A 27,788-nucleotide genomic window follows, 5' to 3' on the forward strand; every position below is an offset into this window, starting at 1 on the left:
AATTCCTTGCATGTCTGTGCAGAACGTTACACGGTTTTTGAATTTTGAGCACTTTGAGGAACACAGAAAAGTCTATGGGAAACACCAGGGTTTACATAAGTGGAGTACTTTTGAAATGTAATCAAATCCTTCATGTCTCATTCTCTGCTTACCAAAGACAGCACAAGGTATTCACTGCAATTGCAAAGAAACCAGGGCTAAATCAGCCGCTTTTCTCTCTCTTGCAGCTGTACTTAGAAGGTATGTTATACAGATGGCTAAACTGCTGTTGAACTTCCAGTGACATTTTTGGGTTTTGCTTTTAATAATCTTGCTAAATTCACAATCACGTATTTTTGGCTTGTTAAAGAATCATTTTGCCTTTCCCTGCAGCACTGTCCTCAAAATCCTTCCCACTTCCAGTGGACAAAAACAGTGCCCTGAGGATTGAAATGCAAGTCGGAGCTGAGAACTGGTGACCAAATTTGAGCCAAACCCATATTTCTGATAGATTTCTTACCTGAGGGTACGGCAGCAGTGCTGAAAGGTACAGAACCAAACATGTCTGTACTAGCAGGAAGTGACTGGGATGAAGATGGGATAAAGGCATCACCTGGAGTAGCAGGAGTCTGCAATGGGACAGGAATAAAATGAAATGATACATATCAGCTGCAGCATATACTCGCTGCTGCTCCTCTGAAGCTCACAGTTTTAGAGGGAAGAAAGTGAAAGAAAAAAGAACGGAAAGATGTAGAAGGAGAAAAGCGATAGAAATAAAGAGTATTAGAATGTGCTGGAGAAAGGAGAAAAAGAAAAAGAGAGAGAATTTGCCACAGGAAAATAAAAATAGTCCTTTGTCTGGACTAAATCATACACAAATACCAATATATAGACTTGTGATTCTAGCCATTAGGTGACAGCCTGTATAAGCTACAGACTTAGGCATTAATGTAGAAAAACAGTAAAGGTAAATGAAATATCTGCAAGATATAACAGTGCTTCCAATCAACCAACAGGACCAGAGCCATTGGTCCACATTAAAGGAGAAACACAATCTAATTGAGCAAGCTAAGGGCAAGGAGACAGGACTTTGAGTATCTACTCCCAGACATCCTCCAGAACACCTTGGAGATCTGAGCCTGGTGACTTCAGAGCACTTTCATTTTCTCAGTATATTCATACTCCCCTACAGTTTAACATAAGGTTCAAAAATGCCATAGGAAAATGACTGTGTTTTCATCTTATGATGCAAAAAAGCCTGTTGAGAATGCTTTTATTCCTCTCAAAACACATTCAGCCCTCCCTCTCTTTACTCTTTAGTCTTTAATAGCAGTTCTGGGCTATGTGCTTGGTGGAATCAAGGAGTTGTGATATATCAGCTGTAACTGGATCTTGCTGCAGCACAGGAAAGAGACAGGGAGCTCAAGACAGAGAGCAGTGAAGCATGCAGCTCTGATAAACACCAGGGAAGGAGATCTGCAGTTCAGATTATATCTTATGTGACACCTAGCCCTATATCAGATAAATAAAAATTGAAGATATTTTTGCACTTCTTCAAGAACCAGTGATTCCACATTCAATTTGCTTCACTTTTATTTTCTTGGAACATAAAAACTACTTTGAAATCCTCCCTACTGCAATGGCCAATGACCTGAATTGTAAACATGCTCCATAAATGTGCTGAAAATAGGATGTAGGAAAACACCCCATCCAGTTTCCCTGGATACTTACTGGGGGAGAGGTTACATCGGGAGGAGTGGACATGTCCCCAAAAAGCTCTAGTTGGGTAACAGCCTGCAAAGATAAAAAAAACATCTCCATTTGCCTTTTGAGGAAAAGAAAGAGCAAGTTAATTTACAACAACTCGTAAAGTTAACTAGTAACAGCCATCAATACAAAACCAAAAGAGCCATATAGGCTTCAAATGTCCAGTTCCATATAGAAGAAACACATGGACTCGAGCTGTAGGATTTTTACATTGCCCATGGACCTAACTAGATGGCAGCTGATGCTAAAAAATGATACTATGGGGAACTCTCCTCCCTAAAAAACGAATGAAGCATGAGAAAACTACTCTGAATGGGACTGGATGCATTATTGCTCTGCCCTTAACATCACTGAAAACCAAGCACAATTTACCGCCAGCTCTGTTCCCTGGCTCCTTTTCCAAATCCCCAAATCAAGGTCTTAAAACACGGCAGCAGGCTGTGGAAGTGACAGAAGGATACAGAAGGGAAGGACTTTGAGAGTGCTGCCTGATTTCCCCTTGCCCATGGGACAGGTGTGACCTGGATAAGTGGACTTGAAGGAGGATGCACAACTGGGTTATTATAAGTTTGTAACTCTACATATAACTCATGTTGGAAGTGTTTTCTAAGGGCATCCTTCAGTTTGATCTCAAAATAGGTCACCCGTACAAGTCTCATGTAACTGGACCAGAGGGGAAAAAGCACTTTCATAATAAGGAGCACCTTGACTGGCTGCAAATACTTCACTCTGCCAAATGACTGGCATGGAAGTCCTCATATTTTAACTGGAAATTAGAGTAAGATATTAATTAAGGTTAATACAACAATCTGAAGGACCCCTATAGGGATATAACGCTCAGAGAGGCTCCACTTTCAAAGAGTCAATTTCAGGACAGCCTGATTCCAGCACTCAACCTCTGGCCATTATTCTAACGAACACTGATGATTAAGGTAATGGGTGTTTTCAGTACGGGCAGAGCTACAAAACGTGGCCAGTCTTTAAAACTGCTCATGAGTGAACTAGGACAGAAATAACCACAGGGTCTGTGTGTGCTCACGTTGAGACCTTGGTGGAAGGCAGCAGAAGCAGTCGTACACCTAGGGATGTCCCCCCTGGCTGGGTGCTTTCCCCCCAGATCATCTCAACTGGAGTCTAGGGCCACCAAACCTCAGAGCTCCATGGGCAACCTAAACCTATCTACAGCCCTTAGCAGGATGGATATACAGGAATGCCATGGTGGCAGCTCAAGGACTAATTCTTTATCACCTTTCTTTTGCTTGTGGGCTTTCCTTCTCCTTCGCACTGTACTCAATCATACCCACACAGATGGGAATCCAGAATTTTTGGTCTAAATGGGATTTAGTAGCAATATTAACTCGGTTCATCAAATCTCAGCTCTCTGCAACATCCTTTCACATACGCTTGATATTAACTTGAGTCTCGACCTGCAAATCTAGCCAACACTGAGCCCTTACATTAAACACCATGCTAGCTGATCAGTCTTCACAGCTTCAGAGCATAACAAAGGGGAAAAAACACCCAGAGAGCTTTTTACCCCACACTTTTATTATAAATGCTCTTCTAAGAAATAAGACTATCGTTCAATATATAATAGTTCCAAAGGTTCATACATTTTTGCAATCCAATCTCTGTTCCCCCTTACAAAAGCAATGCTACAATCAGTTTCAGCTGGAATCTATATAGCAGCTTGGATAACTCTCAGCTTTATGTCTAAAAACATACCTAGGGATGAATTATTTCATATTTTCTCACATCATGCCATATATTAAATAGATCACATTGCTTTAGTCATATAACAGTGCATTTTCTTCATATGAGCCTATATATCACACTAAGTATCTGCGTGGAAATGGAGGAAGGAATAACGAAGAAAACCATGGGCAAACCAATTCTAGAGTGTATGGCCAAAATCCTGCTTGAATACTACAAAAAACAAACAACCCAGAGTGTGGGCACACACACTAGTTACAATGCCCACAGATTGGAATGATGACAAGGGCAGCACTCTTCTGAAGCTGCTCCAAGCCTTGCGTTGGCGCTGCTGATTCAAGAGGCCAGGAGACACCATACCTCAAAAGAGGCCACTTTCTCCCCACCCCTCCAAACGACTCGCTCAGCATCACCCCTAAATCTGCTTTTTTTAATCCCTGTATCACTGCTGAGCTTTTTGTAGAGCTGTCCCCACAAACACAGTGTTATCCATCTGCAGGCGGTGGGATTCTGGCCACCAACTTTTACTTTTGTGATTTCAGTCTCATTACACAACCAAATGCACCCGTTAGACTTTCTTAAATTATTCACATCTGATATATTAGCTAAGTTCCAGCAAAGTTAATCCCAAGCAAAACATTTTTAGATGGCACTATTCCTACAGCTGATTTCATCTATATCTCCTTAAAACATTTTTAGTGTCACAACCTTACCTGAGTGACTGAACCAAGATTTTCATCAATGTCCAGCAATAAGTTTCCATTCTCCAGCTGCAAAGCATGATTTATGAAATGAAATGAATGATTTATGAAAATGACATGAATTTCTGAGCATGAAAATGATAACCTCCGTAATTATGACTCCACTATTGAAATGAAAAACCCTTTCCATCTTGCATTGAATACAGATAAGAAATCACACAGTCAAAATGAGCTCAAATGCTGCAAGATGGGGGAAAAACACAATTTATCTGTGCTAAATCTTCTGATGGATACAACAATGCCAATGCTTGCATCCCAACTATTTACTTCTTCAGATGTTTCTTAATTCAGCAATTAGCATACGCGATGAAGTCTGGTTCTGATGACATTAATGGAACTTCTCAATGGTTTGGGGAAAGGAAGGGCTTAAGATGCTCAGAGGAAAAAAATACGGTTGTGAATCAAAACTCTAACAGCAAATTTGTGGAAAAGCACACTTTCCTCTTGCCTAGAAGAACTAACATCAGTGTAACAGCATTTATGATGCAGGTTTTCTTGCCACAGTTATTACTTACACAAATCAAGTTGCATTTAAATTCTTTTTGTATGTCTGTGTGAATCTGTGAGCCAGCTGTCTGTGTGCCCACACACTCACACAGGTCTCTACCCACTGACATATTTAAGGCAAATCACAACCTAAGTGGCCTCAGAATGCCAAATCTCAGACAACACGTATTGAAGCAATAGAGAACTTCCCTAAGAAAGAATCTTAACAATCAAATCCTTGAAAAAATCAAACATTAGGCAACTGAGAAGCTTCACAGGAATCACCACCCTGCAAACCCATTTCAAAATAAGCTCCAAAAGCCTTCGAAATAGCTCAGAATGTCCCCCCCAGCATCTCATCCCAGTCCTCGTTGGCTCTGGGAACGCAGCAGGGAGGCAGCACGCATGCAGGCTTGGACTGCTGGAAATTCCCACTTGTGCTGCAGAGAGACCCTGCACAATGCAGGCACGCCGTTACCAGGTGGGACTGCATCTCGCATCTGCAGGGGTGGATCTAGAGGGGCTTTGGGGTCCCTTCCAATCCAAGCCTGTGATGATATTAAACAACCAGGAGCCTCTTAAGACACTCCAACCCCCGATCTTGCCTTCTGTGGGTTCCTCTGGACTTTCTCTCTTTCATTACCCCAAAATGTGTCTCCTTCACACAAGCTCAGGCAGCAGAGCAGCGTGCTGCCATCCGCGCTGAGCGAGGCGGAGGAGCGAGCATTAATCCTTGTATCTGGGCGACATGAAACCTGTAATGAAAGCTCCATCTTCCCATACAGGCATGTGAGACATACTGTAAATCTTCTAAACATGAACTATGTAAATCTGGCTCCTTAAAGCAGCAGCAAGCTTTTTTAAAGCGCTCCAGCCAGTAATGAAATTCCTCGTAACACTTTTCACTGCTCAGTAAAAAAAAAAACACATAATCCAAGAGCTGGGAAAAAAAAAACAACACAACAGCACAGGAGTAAAGAAGCACTAAGAGATAAGTGAACTACAGCTTTCATAAACCTGAACCAAAAATGATCCACCTCCACTGCAGCATCCTGTCTGACTGCCAAGTACTCTGAAAAACAGCTTTTTTCTAAGCAATGTTTGGAGTTTAAAAGGGAAATCTAAGAGTGGGAAGCATATTTTTTTTATCTTCAGTTCTACATCTGCAAGAGCCAGAATAGTCAGCCTGGTTCTACGAAAGGAACGGTCCAGTGCTAACTTACAGCAGGAAAAAAACCCGATTACTATTGCTAGACTTTTGCAGATGAGATGATAAAAGCAGTCTCTTAAAGCGTGGCTCTGAAATTCCAGAGAATGAAGCAAACATGGTGATAAAAAAAAAAAAAAAATAAAAAATACCCACAGTAATTATCTTGCACTCTGATACAGATCTCAGCAAGTTAAAAAGAGTATGTAGGATACTAAATATACTGATTAACCAGCAATTAGCAATTAACCTTTGAGCTGGGTATTAGCTATTCAGATCCTCTCACAGCAGAGGGATTTGTACACATTTCCTGCCCTCCACTTGGCCCAGCAGATAACAGAGGGATCTCCTGACCATGCTGCTGCCCTGTGCTTTTGAGCCCTATGTGCATTTCACGTGGAAAGTTTAATGACGAGTCAATGGTTAACATGGATCCTGAAGATACATATATTTTTCATTTTAGTTGAAAATGTAAATATTTTGGCTATATCAAGTATTTTTTTCTGATGGTTAAAACCATTGTTCTAGGTCATCAAGGCTTTGGTTACTTGCACATCTTTATACACAAGGAATGCTAATATTACACGAGCTCCACGAGCTGCAAGCTGCTTGCTAATTAACTACAATTCATTCTAAAAAACACAATTAGAACTCTAACGAAGGAGCACAGCAGAACTGTGACTAAACCAATAATCAGTGAAACCGCAGCCAGTAGGTTGGGACCTGCTAATATCCAACAGGCACACTGTCATCCCACAAAACTGCTGTGGGATTAATGGAGCGGTGTGATAACTCAACAAAGAAGTGCTCCCGATTACAGACAACGCACTGACGAACTGTCTCACTGCTGCTCAATAGCCTCCTTCAAATTAAGGATCTCTTGATGTGATCAAAACACGCACTTAATCATATGTTTATTTTCTCTTAACTTAATTCTGAATTCCCCGTGTACCTCAGGTATTTCCTTTTATAGGAAATGGTAGTGAAAACTCTTCAACTTTTCCCTCCCTGGAAGCACTCAAGGCCAGGCTGGATGGAGCTGTGAGCAAGCTGGTCTAGAGGGAGGTGTCCCTGCCTATTGTGTTGGAACTACACGATCTTAAAGGTCCCTTCCAACTCAAACCATTCTATGATATTATGATCTTACAAATACAGAAAGGGGACGGACCTTGACTGGCACCTAATGCCAGCTCCACGCATCTCAATGCACCCAGTGCTGTACAAAATCAGAACAGTTGATACCACGACTACTCCAAAGATGCGTATGCATATCCACTGCTCTAAATGCCTCCCCAGACATCAGAGAAATGCAAGACTCAAAACATTATCCTAACAAACTAATGTATTTTCAAATGTTGCCACAGTTAGCTGTGCCTGATAAAAATCCATGCCCAGTGTTAAGCCTTGGACATGGGATTGGGCTGAATGCAGTTAAGTCAGGCATTTGACTGCAGGAGTCTTTCAGCAAAGGTAAGCAGAAAGGGAAGGCTTTGCAGGCACGGATGGTCAGAGGTTGGGTATGTGCACTCTCTTTCTTCTCCTGTATGAAAATCGGATCCCAAAAGCTGATGGCAGAGGCTGAAGTCAACATCATCAGTTTGTAAAGTAAGGATACTGATGCAAACTTATGGGAAAGGCATGGTTACAAAGCTTTCTTCCACACCAACTGCCACTGAAAAAAGTCACTTGTTAGAGGATCAGAATCATCTGGAAAGCTGCTCTGAGCTGCTCTATTGCCAGACATTTTGAGATGCCATTACTCCAGGGCCAGACCTTCTGTGAGAGCTCCTGGAGATGGCGTGCCCATAGCTTCCAGATGATGCCTTCCAGGCACGCTTCTTTTGACATAGGATCTGAAAAATCTGCAAATGTCAATGTGTTCCTAGCCAGAAATAAAACACAGCTCTCCCAAACACAGCTCCTCGTTTTGGCAGGAGGGCCAGGGTCCTTGTGGCCCCAAGACTTGGGTGGGCTCTGGTCCAGCCCAGCTTCATCTTCAACTAGAGGTCGTGGTGAGCATCCTTCTGGGTAGGCTGTTGGTCTTCCCACCCCTTTGCCCTAAGACAGCCAACTACTCCCTGCCTGCTCTGTGCTCATTTGGGAATATTTCCCATGTAGATGGTACAGCTAAATGGCTGCCTGCACTGTGAGGCTTCAGCTGCAACGCTTTGAATCTTTATACAGCAGTTAAGACGAGTTGTTTGAAAGCCTTCATAAAATGGTAAGCAGAGAGTTTAGACATTTTGATGAGAAGGTTTTATTGTGATGTGACTGACAGTCTCAGTGAAGGGTATTTACAGTCTGACTCTAATAAAACACCATGACAGGTAGAACTTGATGTGTATGTATAAAGGGGGAGACGATGGGAAATTACAACAAAAAGAGCTCATTAAACATTTCACTTTTTTAGAACAGTTAATTTCCCTTACAGAAGTACAATTTTTAAGTGGAGCATGTACCACTTAACACAAGCTCTTTGGGATAAGCTTGCTTTCTTTGTTTGCTTGATGCCTACCCCCATTGAATTGAGAATATAAGAATTTATCTAAGGAAGAAACAAAGAGGAAATGAGAATGAGTACAAGAAGAGTCAATACAGAAGAAGGGAAATACAGATATAGGAAGAAAACTGGATTCTTAGAGAAGAGTGTGTTTGAAGCTGAGCTGCATTCTGCCTTTTATGCTCAACATTATAGTAGAACTCATCCCAACTAAGCGTAACTATCGAAAGTCAGTTCCTTATCATTCCTTCACATCCTTTAAGGCTCTTCCAGAGCCACAAGGGAATAACAGCTGGACATATCTGGACATACTCTCACCTCCACTTGAGAGGGACACCTCACAAGACAGGAGGACATCCCTAGAGGTGCCTATTTCTCTCCTCTTCACAGAGAGCCAAAGGTGGATGGCACCAAGATGACCAGCTCCATGCCCCCACCTTGATGTGCTGAAGCTATGGATAATTTGCCTGAGAACACATCGGAGAAAAACAATCCCAAGATGGAAAATCAATCTCTATCTAGGGAACGTGGGTAATTCAGCCTGAACCTGAGCAAAACTTGCTGCATTTTTATTAAGTGCTGCATTTATTGTCAGGAGAGAGAATTCATGATGCCTGAAACCTATTAGGAGCTACAAAAAGTTTCTCTCTTCCCTCATCCATTATGAAATTAATGAAAGCAAGACCTCCTAATAAAGGAAGTGTCCTTATAAGTTTAAACCAGGTAGATGAGCTAGATTATTTGCCCTCAGATTGAATTTTAGAGGTTTATATAATAAGGACAGCTATAAATTGAAAAAAAAATATATGGTAAGTGTCTCAATGACAGAGAGTCTCACACACGGAAGGGTGAGCAATAAATCAGATGGGCAGTGGAATATTAAATTGCTAATTTTAAGAGCGATCTCTGCTTTTCTTTTCTTTCCTCTTTTTTTTTTAATACATATTACTATAAAAAGGGGAAATAAAATCTCTGCTACGTGTTTCTCCCTCTTCTCGTTTTTCTTTTTATAAATTAAAGTAGAAACTTGTTCGGAGGAAGAGGTCTAAACAGCTTTAATATAGCCATGAAATAACAAAAAAATTAAGTCTGCAACACACTCCATAGAGATGACACATTTAATACATTTGATGATTACAGGGTCGGTTCCATATGCCTTATATCTCACAGCTATGCTCTTTATCAGGACAGTCTAAAACCAAAGTGTCTGCAGGCATGATTTCAAGTGTACACTACACACAGTTATACTGCAATGACCTAAATTACAGACTATACCCAGAGTAAATCTGAAACATCACGGAAGGAATAATAAAAAAGTCACAAGAAACACACAGAGGAAAAACTCTAACACTGAGCTATGTGAGAAATGAGTGAAAAATCTACAGCTATTCCTGGTCCATGAATACCTTTAATTAGCTATGCAATGTGAGTTATCTTCCTACATTTTCCCAGCCAACAAGATGATGGCTCCCTCCTCCTAGTGGATTATCATGAAATATTTATGGCAAGTTTTGTTTGTTTGTGCAAACCTCAGAAGTGTCACAATTCAGACCCCCATCCAGCCCCTCCCCAGCATTTATCTTTTTTATTTGGCATCTCAGTCTCTGTGCTCAGCCCAAGCTGTGCAATTTACCACATCCTTGTGTGAAATGAGCCCCTCTCTTTCCCTCTCCCGAACACAGGCATTTCTGCCATGCTTACAGCAGACTGAAATCCTGACCTTTTCCTCCATTTTTCACACACAGATCCTCTGAAATACGCAATTTCTGTGTAACCAACACAATCTACATTTTATCAAGATATTGTTTCATTTACACAAATGTACACGAAACAACACAACCCACCCTTCAGCAAATGTATGTTTTCTTGCTAAGACATCTGTCATTCCACTTCTCTCACCAGCTTGTTACCATTCCTTATATGTTCAGAGGATAAATGTTTCACCACTTCTAGATGCTCAGATGCAGAAAGGGAATGGTGCCATTTGGACAGAACAGTGCATTACCCTCCTTTTCGAGCAAAATCAACTGTCCATGCAAGGCACAAAGCAGAAAGAATTCAGTCTACCATCTCTATTGATACTCAGCCTGTTAGGTACTTCAAGCACTACAGAAATAACACAACCGTTTGGGAGGAAACCTCAGGGAGTGCATGGGGAGAAAACACAGCCACGTCCAGTTGGCATGTGTTTTGTGACTGTAGCAGTGAGAAAGGGTGACAAGCCTTATATAGCTTTGGGTAATGGAATAACTCTTTTGATCCAAGCAGCAAAAATCCACGCATTAACATGCAGAAGGCTCTCTGTCAACTCTTAACTAGACATCACTTTTATAAATGGTGACTTGCGTAAGAATCAACCAGAAAAGACAAAAAGGAGGAGATTCAAGTAATGAATGAGATGGATATAAGAGACATTACCAGCCTTGGTTACTTTGAAACAACAATAGTAGATCACTGACGAAATTCACATCCTAAGGGATGTGGCAAACACTACAAGCAACAATAAAGGTCACAGAAGCTAAGAAACATACCTTCTTCCCTGCATATAAATAATGAAGATACTTACACTTACAGGTTGACTTTTTGGCACATCATAAACACCTTCCTTCTTTTGGCTGGTAGGAACCTGCAACAGCAAACAGACACTATGGTCACTCTTCCAGCAGGTTTGATGAAAAGTCAAAGTCTGCAACTGATATTTAAATACAAGGCAGTTGCTTAAGGATGGTATCCTTGACATTCAAGCAGCGATGTTGATGAAGATGGCACTGAAGAAATAGAACATCTAGCTGAATTTTTAAAAACCTAAAACTCAGTAGTGCTCAGAGATGAGATTTTCATTCTCAGTTTAGTCCAGCTGCATGAAATTCAGGTGCATTTGGATCTCTTTCCTACAAAAGTGGTTGCTTAATCATTTTACTTGGGAGTTAGAAGATGGACATGGGAGTTATGATCAGGTCAGAATGTCATCTTCCTCTGTAAAAGAGATCCAGAGCAGCAGTGCAATCAGAGAGAGAGATGTTTGGCCTATGGCATTCGATATCTCCCTTCCAATTCTTTTAATAATCTAAGTCAAGTGAAGCCACATGTATCCCTGCAGTGATTGGGTCCCATGGGCTGCTCTAAGTGATAGTTGGTCACAAATCTGCAATTCTGTAAAGAATTATGGCCTGCCAGGGTTTGAGGCTGCACAGCCACTGACAGCCAGGGAGCTGGAGTCAACAGCCTCTCTTGTGGCTAGGGACGATGATGATACAATTAAATAAACTAAGTGAGTCAACAGTCATAATTTACACCGTGGGCATTTACATCCTAGTCGTGTGAATTCATTTGCTCTGTAATACTGGGTTTAGCATGCCTAAGGACTGCTGTTTTACATATTTATAATTTGTGACTGTATTTCTTCTCCTTCCTAAAAGCACTAAATGCCTATTGTAAATGACACAAGCTAAAGGAACAGTAAAAAAAAACAGAGGCTCTAAATAGACACACATGCTCTAAGTAAATCAGCGCTGCTTTTCCACTGAACAAAGGCACTCAACCTAAGGTTATGGCTCAAACATTTATGAAACCTCACAGGTTAACAGCAGAAATAATCCTATAGATTTGACAGATCCTTTTGTTTTCTAAGACAATAAATACCTTGGAGTTTTGATATGAGCACAGATCTATTTTAGGGAAAGCTGAAGGAACTGTTTATTCACAGAACTGCATAATTATTTCTTAGTTTCTATATCCAGAGGTCTCTCTACTGTCCTAGGACCTGCATGCTCACATTTAAGTGTTCAATCTTTAACACAGTGCACATGGAAGAATCTATTCAAGAGCAATCAAGAGGCATGAATACAGAACCCTCACAGAAACAGAATGCAATTTATTATTACAGGCACATTTTTAAGACTTCTTTTCTGTTCCTGGCCCAGGAATGACTTGTTTCCCTCAGTTTTCTGAAAGTACTGGTCTTTTCCACTAAAGCCATGTATCATACGAGGTATGCGAGACTGGTGAGAAAGGAACAATTCAGTCTAATAGAAAAAGGCTCTCTCTTCACAGACTGCTAGGCGACTGTGCAAAACCATGAATACTCTATTTCATAAGTTACTGGAATGCTTAGTCTTCCTTGAAGAGAGAACAAATGCTGTGAGATTAACTATTCATAAACTAGAACCAGTATGGAATTTTTATTTTCTCCCTGGAAAGCTTCCCCTGCAGTCGTTCTCTTCTTTTTCTTCTCAGTAGTCCCTGCTTTTCTCTTTGCTTGGCCATATCAGCATAGTGCTAGAAGCACCAGCGCTGCTGACAGCTCTGCCTCTAGGACAGTTTGCAAACCAGTTTGATGTACTTGCATCTTACAGGAACGTGAACACCACAACTCAAAACCCTGGCCTTAGATTGTCAACTCTTTGCAGCAGAGATCTTACCCCTCCATACAGAGCAGTGCTCAACATAAACATTACAAAAATGCATAGCGAAATCCCATCCCCATCTCACTATAATAAAACAGACAGGCAAAGAGATGCCATTAAGAAATCTGACACGAGAGAAAGGATAGGTGGATGCTCAGTGATCAATTCAAGCTCAGTGATTAATTCTTGATGGTTGCCTTGATGACCTTGAAGGTATTTTCCAACTTAAATGATTCTAACTAATACATTATGTAGAGAGACAGGATTAAAAGAGCAAACAGATGTAGCTTTTGGGATAACATATCCAAGAAAGGTGATAGACAGAGAGAGAAGAAAGGAAGTTGTGACCTCTACTACATTAAACAAAATTAGAGATTATCACATTCAGTATATATCTTCCATCTTCAGCTACTCACTGGGCAGGAATCTCTTTTACCATGGGAGAATAGAACTTTTTGAGTACCAGCTCTTGGTTGAAAAAACAGAGCAGAACCAGATGACAGATTTTGCCAGGCTGAGGTGAGGAGCTATGAGGCAACTGAGGATTGGTACCAAGCGAAAAACAAAGCAACAAAGAGGACCTTTTCCAATTTCACTTTTAATAAAAACCTGGATGGTTCTACATTCATCAAGATCTTCTAAGAGAAACAATTTTTCTGGTGATCTCAGCATAAGATGTGGAATCCCAGATTTATAGCAAGCCATGAGGTATGTGGGAACTTGGGAGCCAGTGGCTCTGGGCAAGTCTCTGGCAGCTATACTTCAGCATCTGCCCGTTGTGATAGATCACAGAATAAGACCTGCTGGTATCTAATCTCAGTATTTGCTCTTTCCAAGGTATTGCCTGCAGTAAATAAAGAGCAGGACAACGCTAGACTGCATACACCTAGATTGTGGTGTATTATTTATCACAGGTATTTTCAGCGCACTTCTGCGTATTTTCTGTGGGAGAAAACACTTCACATCCCAAGACTGTCAAATGAAACCTTGAGCAACTCTCTGGTGACTTACAGGCCAGTAACCTTGAGATGAGTAACTCACTATCTGTTTCCCATCTTATATTTCCATTTTACGTAAACATCCAATGAGTGCTTCTATTCTCTAGGTGAGTTCCTTTTCTCTAGCCAGCTCCTCAAGATATACATCCTACTTCTTCCACATCCACCAGTCAGCTTTAGATCTGCAAACCCTTGGACTGACAACCTCATTTGTGCTTCCTTTCACTGATACTTCTTCACAACCTCCCTACAAGCTTTGTTTGTGCTCCGATGAAGAACTATCAAAATGTTGTTATGTCTGAATGCTGTTATCATTGGAGCTTTGTTTCTAGCACAAAATTCAAGTAGCCATTTTATAAGGGACAGTTTTTCTGAAAATACCCAACCTTTCAGCACTATGTGGTAGAAAATATTCAACCTTAGGCATGCTCTCACCTTGAGAGCTCTGAATGCTTTGCTCTATGGATGTAATGCGTACATTATTTTGCACGGCAGGGATGCCACGAAATCTACAGAAACAGGTTATGCAAACTTCACCTTAATGACCCTGTAATGGTGTCTACAAGATTGTTGTTTTCTAATTTTTCATTTGCATTTCCCTTTCCCAATTTAGCTTCTTTCTATTCTGTTTTACAGCTACTCTACCTGCTTATTTGATTCTATTATCTTCCTACCTCTTCTCATTACTTAAAAAAACTTTTCCTCATTTTTGTTGTTTCCCTGCTCCTGTCTACCTCAAAAAAGCTTCTCCTATTAGCAGATCAACCACTGCTAATAGGAGAAACAGCCAGATGAAATGTTTAATCACATTAAATTCCTGGATCTCCTTTCCCTCTACACCAAAAGATTTCCTCAAATCTTTTGTTTTCTTACAGCATAGAGAGATTTCTGTCTATCTCCAGATTTGTTCCTAGTATGTGATACGGAATGAATTACATTATATTTTAATAAATCCTGCACTGATCCCTTGTGGAGAAATTGAACAACTAAAGATTATTTTATATTGCTTTCAATGCAATCCTTTTGTGAAGAACACAAGCTTGAGCTCTAACGTAATACATACACAATGAAAATATTTTCCCCAGTATGGGAGATATCCATTGATAACTCTTATGTTTTGCTCAGTTGTTATCCTTGCTTAGCCAAAAATGAAGAAAAGTACCAATAAAATGCCTAAGAATTGCTTAGATGGTCTCTATGAGATTTCACTATCAGTTTCTTAGACCAGCTGTAAAAAGTTTCTATGAATTAAAAGGAGAAAAGAGAACCCACCAATAATCACTTTATATGGTGTGCTCAAGGTTTAAGACCCTTCATAATTTGGCAAAACTTACAGACAAAGTTAATAAAACCTGCAGAAGCTGAACAGACAAACAAATAAATACACGGAGACTGGCAGATTATTCATGTAAGGTCATAAGAATGAAATGTCAGACATTTTTTGCGATGAATGAAAACTAATAAAAGTGAATTATATATGAAATGTGTTTTACTAAATGCTCGCAACTGTTGCAATGAAAACACAGAAGCAGTGATTTTATACCTGATAAATGTTTTCTTCTGTTTCAGGCTCACGGATTGGCTCATGTCCAGCCTCAAACACAATGTACTATTACACCAGCAGCCAGAGAGGAAAAGTCAAAGATGAAACAGAGGGAAAAAGGCAATTTGGAATTCCACATAAAAACACAGGCAGGCATTAAAGAAACAAGTTCAAAGTAAAGGCTGAATGGAACCAGACAACTGGTTTGTTGGAAAGCACAGAGTAAGGTTGTTTCATATTTCATAAACCAGCAGAGAATAGACCTAAATCTCCTCTAATGATCATTAGAGCAGCTTCCTAATTCTTTCTCACTAGGGATACCGCCTGTGGTCCAGTATTAATTTTCTGAAGTCAACGTGAATTTTGCTTCTTTTACATAATGGCAATTATTTCCCTACGTATTTATTATCTATGAAGAAAAAAGCAAAATCCAAACTGGGAGAATAGGCTGGAGCTCGTGCAACATACCACATGGTGAAAGGCTGTCACAACACTTTTCATCTTCAGCTTCTTGTTTTATTGTGAGGAACACATAAAGTAAAACTCCTGACATTATAAAAGCTGAACCATAATTTAGGGCATCCTAATTCTTCTCATCTTCCTTGAAACACCTTAGACAGTGCTCAATAGTCACTAATGCTTGAATTGGTTTCTTTCAGTGTGCCTCCAACTGGTATTTTTAAGTGGAAGAACACAAAATCTCCACAAAACACAAATCTAAGCACAAAAACACGAGAATGAAATTACATCTTTTTCTTCTTCACACTCAGCAGGATATTGGACATGAATATATTGACATATTTCTGATAATTATCTTTACTCCCAGGCATTTTGCTTGGATGAAACAAGACTTAAACTACAGATTTATTATTAAATCATAACCCAAAATGCCAACAAGGGAGAGCATTATAACATTAATTCCTCTGTGTTTCTTTTTAACAAATATTCACTCTCTGAATGAAATTCTGGCTGCATAGAAGCCAACAACAAGATGTTAATTTATTGCTATAAAAATGAGGTGTCAACTTCCTTATTTTCGAAGGAACTCTTTTCTGTTAGATTGCGTGTTAAAAAAATAAGGAAATAATGACAAATCTCAGTTGGAAACTTCAAATCTGGATTCAAAAAGTACATTTTAGGAAAGATTCAATCTAATATTTCTATGCAGAAATGCTGTGCTATTACATCTTAATCCCTAAACGTGCTACTTTCTGTAAAATGTAGTCTCTCGTGAAATCTATCTCAGTACATTTCAAAACATTTTGTGAAAGGCTTTGGCTGTGTTTGAAGATAACATATATCTAGTCATTTCTGAAACTCCCAGGTCGTGCAGCTTCAGAAATTACCTGGTATACAGGGTCTTCTACATCTTCTTCCAAAATTGTCTACAGCAAAGTAAGAGGACAGGCAGTAAAAGCAAAGAACATAAACGGCAGAGATAAAAGAACTGTATTCAGATACTAAAGGACAGCAAAGAACTAAGCAAAATGTGCAGGTAAGTATATAGTTCTCTTTCTTTAGTATGCAGATAAAGTCAAGTTATTCTACAAAGTAACACTATTCTTGTTTCATGAGAGTTTAGCAACCTGCACCTTATTTGATTTGACCCAAATGCACACATTCAGAAGTTTAATGAATCATCTCTAAAGTACAAGATGTTAAAAGCACAACTTGCAACACAGTGGCCTTCATTTAAGTTTTCAACTAGAAGAAACTCTGTCTTGGAAATGAGCAGGACATTTCAAGTCGCTAAGCATGTTCATCTTACCCCAGGTGACCTCTTTCATCGCTGTTTAATCCTACTTCTGAGCTCTTAGATACACATTTTTCATTCAAACCTACCACTGTCAACAAAGGCTGAGGGGGCCTCTTTGGAGGAATTCTTGGGGATACTTCAAACATTTTTTTTGGTGGTAGTCTAAGCTTATGCATGTACCTGGTATACCGCCTGTTCACACTGCTTGTCCTTTTGCGCCTTTTTTTCCATTTCTTCCCTTTGTTTCAGTTCATAGATGAGCTGAAACAGATCTCGCAAGTCCAGAATCACAGGTTCAGCCTACGGAAATAGAAGCAGTGTGAAAGGTTTCTATAGAGGAAAGGAAAATTGTAAGTAATCACTGGAAAAAAAGAATACATCAAGAATAATGTAAATAATGAAATATATTACTTCTTTTCTTTTTTCCCAAAATGGTTTCATTAATTGACCATTTAAGAACATCTAAACAGTCTCCAAAGACAGAAAGAATACAAGATGGGCTTCTTGAACAGCTGGTTATGAACACGGCCTTTCAACTGAGTTCTTGGAACAGGTCCAGAGGAGGACCAAAGGGCTGGAGCACCTCTCCTATGAGGAAAAGTTGAGGAAACCGGGCTTGTTTAGCTTGGAGAAGAGAAGGCTCCAGGGAGACCTCATTGTGGCCTTCCAGTACTTGAAGGAAGTGTATAAACAGGAGGGAGTACAACTGTTTAGGAGGGTGGATAGTGATAGGACAAGGGGGAATGGTTTTAAACTGAGACGAGAGAGGTTTAGGTTAGATATTAGGAGGAAGTTTTTCACACAGAGGGTGATGAAGCACTAGAACAGGTTGCCCAAGGAGGCTGTGGATGCCCCATCCCTGGAGGCATTCAAGACCAGGCTGGATGTGGCTCTGGGCAGCCTGGTCTGCTGGTTGGCGACCCTGCACATAACAGGGGGTTGGAAGTAGATGATCATTGTGGTCCTTTTCAACCCAGGCCATTCTATGATTCTGTGATATGATTCTATGAACTACGATGAAGAAAATGACAATTATCTGATACTTACTGCCTGGGCTGTTTTTATTGCCACAAATCGATGATTTCCCTCCTTCCCACACACATATCCAAACGCTCGGTGGTCTGTGATATCCTTTGCGATGTACGATATCTCATGAACTGCGTGGTGGTGCTGTAGTAGCTATTAAAAAGGAAGAAAACACAGCAAGAAATACCCATCAAAATGTTCCATTAAATCTGTATCGTTTCCTTCCATCGGTGCTTCACCTGCATCTCAATGCACCTATGGAATTAAAAACACAAGCATTCCCTGGTGTCAAAATCAATTAACATCTGAACTATTTATGCCTATTCCCTTTTCAAAGTCTGGCCAAACGTGACTTACTTTTAATAATTTGATAAAAAAGCATCAACTGAATATTTTTCTTTGTATCTTCTGGTGAGATATAATTCAATTAACACATACCACTACCTAATTAAAAGGTAAGCAGCACCGTAGGTACAGAATCCCTGTTGGTAGGAATAGGAAGAGAGCACAGCAGCTACTTGTAGCTTCCCACAGAGCAACTCTGAGGACAGACTGCAGGATGAAGGGTGAGAGATCCAATCTCTGCAAACTGACAGCAGGGTCGCTTTATCTCTACAGCACTAAGCAGCAGGTGAGGTTTCACTTAAAGCAGTAAAAGAACTCCAAAAAAGCACAGTAAGCTTGGTGGTGATGGATCGATGGCTGGACCAGATGATCTTAGTGCACTTTTCCAGCCTTAACGATTCTATAATCCTATGAAGCGTGTTTTGGCCAGACAGCAACACCAAGTACTAGCATCCTTCTCACTCTGATATAATTACCATTTCATTACCAAAGTAATGTTGAAGCGGTTCTACTCAGAATAACGTCCTTGAAAAGTTTCTCTAACTCAACCCATTAGTTTGAATTCCCACCCTCTGATGTATCACCCTGCTCCCCACTCATCCGGGGATATTTCTGAGAGCAGGCAAAGCCGCAGAGATTTCTTTTGAGGTCCAGATTCCTGCTGGTTTGGAGAAAAGCACTTTTTGAGAAGCAGGGTGGTATCCAGGCAATCTCTAAACAACTGGTTATTTTTAGAGTTTAAAAAACATTTTAAAACTCAAAACCAGAGAGGATGTGTGCATATGGAGGAGAGAGGGCCATGTGCACGTGAGGCAGTGACAGGTAATGTGGCTCCCGCAGAACAGGCACAGGAGTTTCAATGGGAAGGCAGCACATAAGAGGAAGCTGACTACATATAAAAACAGCAGACGGGACATATGTTACTTTCATTCCTCATTAAATGACTCCTAGCTTCCTGAGATTGAGACTGCTTGTTCTTAGGGAAATGGAAGCTTGATGCTGACTTTGGGCTGAACATGGCTAAGTTAAAGGTGTGCTCCAGACTTTCACAACGTGTTAAGAGTTCAAAATTAATGATGGGATCTTCCTTAGATAAAACACTGGTATTGATTTACTAGGTTCCTCTGAAAGCACGCTTGCATTCTATCTCTTACAATGAAATGAAATGTTCCCATCTCTCTATTCTGCATATGACAAGGGAACGTTATCTCCGGCTCCTATTAAATCTAAGTTCTTTGACATTGCTTTATTGATTGCGAGACAGCGTTTTGCGCTGAAATTAAACTGTGATCAGATTCCTTCCTCGTGGAATTAAATTTGAAGACCATTCTACCATGGCAAAAGATCGCCCACAATGTAAGACAGCAGATGGAGATGCTCCGATTTATTCGGGAACCCTCATTAACTATTGGAAAATTGTTACGCTTGTAACGATACCTCATAGACTGCACAAATTAAATAAAGGTGACTGCAACATCATCCTGCTTCACTGAATGGAGCAGGCAGGGTTTTCTATTTGTTTGAGGAATACTGGCTTGGAACATACACATAAAACGTAACGTTGCATACACGCTTGTACCACAATGAAGGTACAAGCACTCCTTTGAATCTGTGCTTTCAGAGCTTGATTCATGGACTGTGTCCTTTTTACATTTTCCAGCACTTTCTTCCAAATATTATTTTACGAGTGTCTGACTCTTTGCTCGTCATTAAGCAGGAATGACACCTGTTGCAGTTGGTACAGACTCACCACTGTAAAACACCAGGTCAGGACTGCATCATTTTTGCAAAGCCCCTCCCACCCCAGCTCCTCTGGCTCTTTTGTCTTTAGGGTTTTACCACTTAATCCTGTCTCTAGTGGGTCAAGAGCCCATAAAGGAGCATTTCATAGCTCAGGGATGTTTATGACACCCCTATATGCACATGCTGGTGGAGTCCATCACAAACTATTTGATGTTTTTATGGCACCTTTGCTGAGTGCTGCTATGAGCCATTTAGCACGCCTTCAGTGAGGTGTGGGATTGGTGGAGGGCTGCAGTATGGCAGAACACATTACAGAGAAGACTTAATTTGTACCGCGGTTCAATACAGTCAATTAAATATTGCGCAGATTAGAAAGTAATTTAATAATTAAGCTTCAGTTGTTAAATAAATTCTCTGTACACAGCTTCCAAATTATTTTAGGTCTCGTGTGACTTTAGTCACTATTGAAAACATTTATGATCTTAAAATGCAAGCACTGACAAAGCCTCGTATCAGCTAACTAAGTCATGTGCTGCAACAGTTGTTCTTTTCAGGCTAAACCTGATGTCTATATTACATTTTATTCATATGTTCAGATGCCATTTCTTGCTGTTAAAGAAGGAAGTCTGAAATACTTCCTAGGCAGCAATATGGGCAGCAACCACAGGCACCATCCCTAATGTGTCAGCCCCTCGTGCTTGGCCCGGTCCCTGCAGCCCAAGAGTATTTTCTCTCCCCTTTGCCACTCCATCTCTTGCTTCTTCTCCTCTCCCTCCCGCCCCTCCCTGCACATCACATGGAATTGATTTAGCTACTTCTGAGATCTGTAGCATTTCTAATTTCCCTCAGGCTGCTTGGCACCTATCATAAATTTTTTCACCCCTTATCCTCATCTTGTCCCTTTATTTCCATGCCATAGCCTCCAGTGCCACTAAATCAATTAAGTCAATCAATTAAGTACTTGGAGGGCCCAGCAATCATGTCAAATATGTGAGTTAGATGGCATGAGAAAGTCACTGCTTTACTATCGCTATTCCTCTTTTAATGAGGTTGTCTATTTAGTGAAGCCTGGGGCACACTGTTAAGAGCCACAACAAAAAATACCCTGTGAGCTGCAAAGCCTCCTGCACACGCTGCCCCACTGAATGCAGGAAGCATGCAGCACGTACTGGTGTGTCCAGAAGGACAAGTTTCACAGGGATCAGACCTGTAAAGCCTCAACCTTGAAATACTAAATGAGGAGCCTTAGGATTTCCAGGCTACCAATGCAAGGATGTGGACAGTCATGGTGAAGCATCCTCTGTGTTTGCCCAAAGAAGCTGTGGATACTCCGCCCCTGGAGGTGTGTAAGGCCAGGTCGGATGGGGCCCTGGGCAGCCTGGTCTGCTGGGAGGCAACCAGCCCAGGAGCTGGATGGTCTTTAAGGTCTATTCCAACCCAAGACATTCTGTGATTCTATGACTGCATTCCCATCTATCCACTTCTCAGCCATCTGAACTAGTATATTCTGAATGTCACATCAAGCTCCCCAAACACCAGTTACCCACCAAACTGCAAAATTCATAGTAAAATAACTTCACAGACCTTAGTTTTGGTTATGCTGCTGTCTATCTCGCCCAAACTCCAATTCACAAAATGTTTGCTCAGATGTGTTTTAAGAAAACACATCCTATACCTTTAGGAAGACAACTGAACAAACACTAAAACCTGAATCTAACAAGGAAAATTACAGTGATGCCTTAACAAGAAGCTTAGCAAGCTAAAAGTGTAATAGCACATTTACCACGATATACTGCAACACATTAAGTGAAAACAATGAATTGTAAAACATGCGAGCACTTCTGAGATGAATTTCATCTCATTGCTCCCAGAAATGCTGGATTTGTATCGACATGCAGTATAAAAACATTTCACCAGTGTTGTGAGAGTTGCCAAAGCAACAACACAGAGGCAGAACTTGCAGGTTGTTGTCCTTGGTAGCCAAACCCAAGCAGTCAGGGTCTAGCTTCTCCCCTGTGAATTTGTCATTAATGCTTATTTCCCAGTTGGCTGCTGTAAATCACAGTGCTGCTGCTGCTGCTGCTGTGGTCTCTTCTATCTCCACTGGGCAGATGTTCTTCAGGGCTGTTATCCTTTTGGCCCATTTTCCAAAGATGAATCCCAAAATAATATTTGGACAAGAACAACAGACTGAAGGGGTATCGCAGCACACACTGCAGGAAGTTTTGGAGGCTGGAATTTGAGTGTGAATGTGACTGAACTCTTCTGCTGAAAGACTGAATGCATGTAAAGTGCTATACAGACAAATATGAATGGTCGAGCCCTAAATCCTTTACACAAAGCCACTCATGGAGCTTGGGCTGAACAATAAGTTAGGGACTTTCTGCCTCAAAATACAAGAACAGGAGCTAGAAAGGAAAATATAAGCTCTGGAGTGTTCTCTGAGCCTGAATGGACTCCTCATGTGGAAATAAATAGAAATAAGTCTCTCTAATCCCTGTGCTTCTTCTGCACACATTGATATTGCAGACAATAACCCAAAGAAAGGCTCTTCCAAGGGCCAACTCTTAACAGGCATTTCAGAGCACAAGCTTTGCAATAAAAATACATGGCATGAATAGCCACTTTCAGATTAAATGCAGTTCAAAGCCTGGTCTGTGTGAAGGTGTGTAAGTTTAATTTCCTCTTAATAATAATAATAAAAACTCTTAAGAGCCATTATCTTCCTGCAGTCTAGGAGAGTGGAGCAAAAACAGATTACTTGCCAATTGTATGTCTAAAGACGAGCAAGTCTTCAAGTGAAGTGCTGGGCAGAGCTCAGTCTGGGCGCTGCAGTTCAGCCCGTACAAGAGCAAGAACTTGGTAAAGGTACCCAAGGCAACAGTCTGGTTGGTCAGCCACAGGAGGATGACATAAAAGGGTGCTTTGGTCTTCTGTGAAATCTGAACTAATCCTTAACATTTCCTTTGCCTAACAAAAAGTATCCTGCAATTGCCTGTAGGGAAGCTGGGGAGTAGGAGTAGAAAATTCGTAGAGAGAGCAAACGTGGGTGCCCTTGTTTGTGCCTTTTGCAACACGCACGTTCCACAATGCTCAGAAATTGCCTGGAAATTGTCCTCACTCCACATCCACAGCGTATACTAGTTAGTCAATTAAGTTAGCAGGACTTTACTTTGCCAGTGCAGCAATCTAATTGTGATGAATGGATCTACAATATTGAGCGAGTTCGATATTCCAAGAGCCTAATTTGTGAAAGAGAACACCACTAAGGTAATAAACTTCTGTCTGGTTCTCATAATTTGTAATAATGTCTGACAAAGACCAGATATGAATTTAGTTATTGTTCATTGTCTTCAAAAGCAAATGCTAAGTTGCTCATGCAGAAGATTCATTTATTAGATGTATGAACGTAGGGAAGGAACAAAAAACTGGAATGCATACATGGCCAAATGTGTATCTTCACATCAAAAGCTTTTCAATTTCTTAGTGTACCAGGAATAAAACTAGGTAGCTAAATCTAAAGCCCTTGTCCAATTACTATTAATCCCCAGCTACATTTAAAGCATGCACTTGCAAATATTGTTTTAGGACAAAGAAAATCCTAAAGGGCAAGGAAACATTTCTTAGAGCTTTTAAAAAGCAACTGTGCTACACTAAACCTGCGCTGTTGGACATCCCATGAGTCTTGTAATAATTTCCACAACAAAGAAGGATTTGCACAGGGATACCAAGAAACAGCAAACCCAATCTCTGATACCAAAGTCAACATCTCCTTTGGGCCAGTCAGCTCAGTAATGCAGTACGCACCTACACCTTAACTGCTTGACACAATCTACAGACTGTAACACACTGCTTTACCTTCCCATTTCACTATTTCAGCGTGGTATCCAAATAACTATGCTTGTTTAAAGCAATATTATTTCATTCTTTAGATGGCAGCTGGTCCCGTGGCCACTGCTGTGTTTCCAAGGCTGTAACACATCTGTCTAATTGTATTCTCCGTTAGCACCCACCTCATTGCCTTATGGAAAACAGTTGATCAAAATAGCCATAAGTACACCAACTTTGACTCTTTATTTCCAAGCCAAAGCTGGCACACAGCCTAAGCACAGCACCTCTGACCATGCCTTGTGTTCTTTCCTGCTATGCTCTGAAGTTCATAAGGTTGTTACTGATAAAATCTTGAATTTGAGGGAGAACAATATTCAGTAATAAGACAGTCACTTTGCTCCAGTGCTACTGAACCTCCCAGTATTTTTGCTGCATTCATCTTTACAGCCTGTGAATCCCTTCTGAGAGACCTCTACTTTTACAAAGTTCTTTTGTTCCTTCACACCAACATCCTTCACCTCCTGAAATGCTTTTGATTTATATGAACAGCACAAGACATTTTTTCATACAACTTCTAGTAGCTTTGGAGATATTTTTTTGGCTTTAACTGCCTCAGGTCTAAAGTGATTTAGATTTAGTGAGCATTATGACTAGCTCTCTTCTTGAGAGCGTGCCATGAGGCCATGATTTGAAAAGCTCATTGCTAAAAACCAACCTCAGATGTTCAAGATTTGTCACACAAACTCTATAATGGAGAGCTTACAACGATCACAAAAATCCCACTAATACTGGCAGTACTAAAATTCAAGTTGTTTTGGAAAGCCATCAAACAGCAACTTTCTTCAACCCTAAGAAATGCCACAAACTTCTCTGGAACAGGGTAAAAAGACAAGAGGAATTTACTTTATACTTATCTATCTGCCCATCAGATATTCACACCAATTTAGTAAGATTTAAAGAAGGATGACAGAAAGCATGTGTAAGCAGAAGAACGAGAATAGGAAACAACTCTATAAACTCATGAACTACGTATAATGTCAAGTTCTTGAACCAAGAGAAATGAAAGCAATAAAAGCTGAGAATATCACAAGCCACAATGTTTTGTGTCTTTCAAATATTAAAGCGATTTCATAATCAGAAATAAACCAAAGCATACAAACAAGAAATCCCACCTGCATTTAGCATGGATTGGTTTCAAATGGCTCAGTACAGAACTAGACAAAGTTAACTTGGCTCCACTCTTCATTTCTTGTGACTCAAACTTCTGGTGGCCAACATGTTTGGTTCTGGAGCTATGATCTTTGGAACTCAGAAACAGTACCACTACTCACCTACCCTGCTTGTAAGAATCATTCAGACACTTCATGCTGTTTTATACTCAGTCTTTGTACAGCAAAACAGAGGATACCTTTTTCCAAGAGTTACAACTGCAGGAATAAACCAACTTCACACGATCCCATAAATGTGCCAATCCTTCATTTTGTTCAGGTCCCACAACAGGCACTTAACCAAGGATATAAAACATCCACAACACGAATGTGTGTATTACTGGAGCCCTGAAGATAAAAATGAAATAAAATCTAAAAGGCAAACCTCAAAGAGACTCTAAAAAAGAACAAAGAACTTTCAAGTAACTTTTGGCTTGATTTGGGGCTACTTTTCCTGCAATATCCAGAAGCAGGAATTTCTGGAGCCACACTCAGCAGTGCTGAGCCCATTGTGTTACAAGAATTCCAAGTTCCAATTCAAGCAGTAGAGCTTTTTACTAGTTCTGCCTTGGCACCATCCAAAAGTGAGCCTCAAGCTCCCACTTGCACATTTCCATGCCCAGAGTGTTTCTTCCGTGCTTGCTGTCCTGCAAAGAAGCCTTTTCCCAACTGAAACCTTCAAAAGCAAACTTGGATTTAACAGCCTGCACTCAGCCTTGGCCCAACACAAAGCATGGCTCCACTCCCCCTGCTCTTCTCTCTACTGCCTTCTTACAACTTCTGTGCACGTGTCTCCTGCTTCCCTTCTCCTAACCCAACCCAAACCTCCTCATGCCTTCATTCTCTGTCCTGCCCAGCACTAAGCCTTGTGCACGCACAGGTCACATTCTCACATGCTGTACTCATCAAAATACTTCCAAACACTTCTCATTTTCTTGAAACTTCAAGGTGCTCAACAACATTCCTTCAAAATCTACAAGAATGTAGCTGCTTGCTTTTCTGGGAGCACAATGGCGCAGAATTAGGATGGGAACCATAAAGGGTAAAAAGGAACAAAAGCCAGGTATGTGTGTTTGGTCACTGCTGACAAATAGCAGCATCCTACATAACTCAGAGGAAGGAAAGCATTTACCTGTCCCCGCGACTGTCAGACTGAACAAAGCTCTTGCTGCCTTCCCTGTAAACACAATGTGATCCTGAGGGCAGAACATTATCCACTGATTTTATTGCCAATAGCGATCTATTACTACCATCTTGAAAACTCGAGCTAACTTTAAAAGTAAACCTTCCTGTAGCTTCCTATCCCATTACGCTGACAGCTAAGGCCATCTGTCTCCCATGCATTTGACAGCAGCCCATAGGAGAGGTTAAACAACCTGCAAGTTAGTGCAGAAATTCAGGAGCATCACTGGTAGCACTGCTATTACTGGGACAAACAGAAAATTGCAGAGCAGCCTACCAGATGAAATGCACTGAATAGGAAGAAAAATCATCAGCACACCTGGGGTGTAATGCTTCCCAGCCACCTCGAAGGGGAGGAAACACAGGGTTTCAAAGGGAGATGGAACTTTCTGTTATGGCACCTGCTAGAGGTCCCCCACTGCTCTCCAGGGAAGTTTCTGTGCATCCCAGCAGCCTGCCCTATTATCGTGTCAGCATTTCTCTTGCTAAATCCTCCACCGAGCAGTTTGAATTCAGCCATTATAATTCTGTGTGTACTGAAAATGGGCCTGCAATTTTTTTCTGGTGTGTAATGCATTAACCTGGCTTAAAAATGCCAGTACTTGCAAGCAATCCTCCCCAAGTAAATGCATTTTGGCTGCTTTTCTACCAAAATTGCAGCTGGAAAAAAAAGAATGTGGTTGTATCAGCGAGGATACCTTGTGGCTTTTATATCTGAATTAAAGAAGGTCATTGATATTACATGCAAAAAACAAATAATATGTGTAACTCCACACTTTTGAGTTTTTTGCTATGGAATAATACTTCAGTGGAAGGATGCAATAGAGCTCTACTATGAAATAGGATCCATGAGAACAAAAGGTTTTTTGTTGACTCGAAAGTTTTAGTAAAATTCACCTCAAGTTCTGTTTAAGCATGGTAAAACATTAAAAACAGATGATATTGGAAGTGTTTATATAGTAACTGCTACCACAATAGACAGATATCCACCCCCATAAGCAAAGCAGGCCAATTGGCTATTGGGATATACATACAGTGAGGTTCCCCATAACCCCATAACAGAGCACACAGAAGTCTCTCCCTTCCTTTAATCTACTTCTGGACACTTGGCTTAAACAATAGGGGGCCACATATAGCTAAGTGAGACCACCACTAAGTCATAAAATCTAATTTTCTGCTTTTTTGAAAGCAATCAAGTGTTTATCTTTTTCATAGTAAAATACAGCTACAACAAATTCCCACAAATACTTTCAGTTTGAATCAAATGCCTAGAATAGCTTCATTTTATCTTCACGCCAGTTAGTGTTAAAACATTAAAGGCAACTCCTATGGACACC

The 27,788-nt window shown here is 40.6% G+C and overlaps 1 protein-coding gene across 1 annotated transcript in view; it reads right to left on the minus strand.

Annotated features, from left to right (window-relative positions):
- Positions 1-27,788, minus strand: part of DAB1 (DAB adaptor protein 1) — a 49,743-nt gene that overhangs the window by 13,183 nt on the left and 8,772 nt on the right. The window contains exons 3-10 of the mRNA XM_010716288.2: positions 18,164-18,295; positions 17,297-17,416; positions 16,707-16,745; positions 15,361-15,426; positions 10,980-11,039; positions 4,173-4,229; positions 1,711-1,773; positions 500-608 (exon numbers count right to left, since the gene is read on the minus strand). Coding sequence (XP_010714590.1) covers positions 500-608; positions 1,711-1,773; positions 4,173-4,229; positions 10,980-11,039; positions 15,361-15,426; positions 16,707-16,745; positions 17,297-17,416; positions 18,164-18,295 — 646 coding nt within the window. The remainder of the gene's footprint in view (positions 1-499; positions 609-1,710; positions 1,774-4,172; positions 4,230-10,979; positions 11,040-15,360; positions 15,427-16,706; positions 16,746-17,296; positions 17,417-18,163; positions 18,296-27,788) is intronic.

This window comes from Meleagris gallopavo, chromosome 10 (genome assembly GCF_000146605.3).
Source record: "Meleagris gallopavo isolate NT-WF06-2002-E0010 breed Aviagen turkey brand Nicholas breeding stock chromosome 10, Turkey_5.1, whole genome shotgun sequence".
NCBI classification, from domain to species: domain Eukaryota; kingdom Metazoa; phylum Chordata; class Aves; order Galliformes; family Phasianidae; genus Meleagris; species Meleagris gallopavo.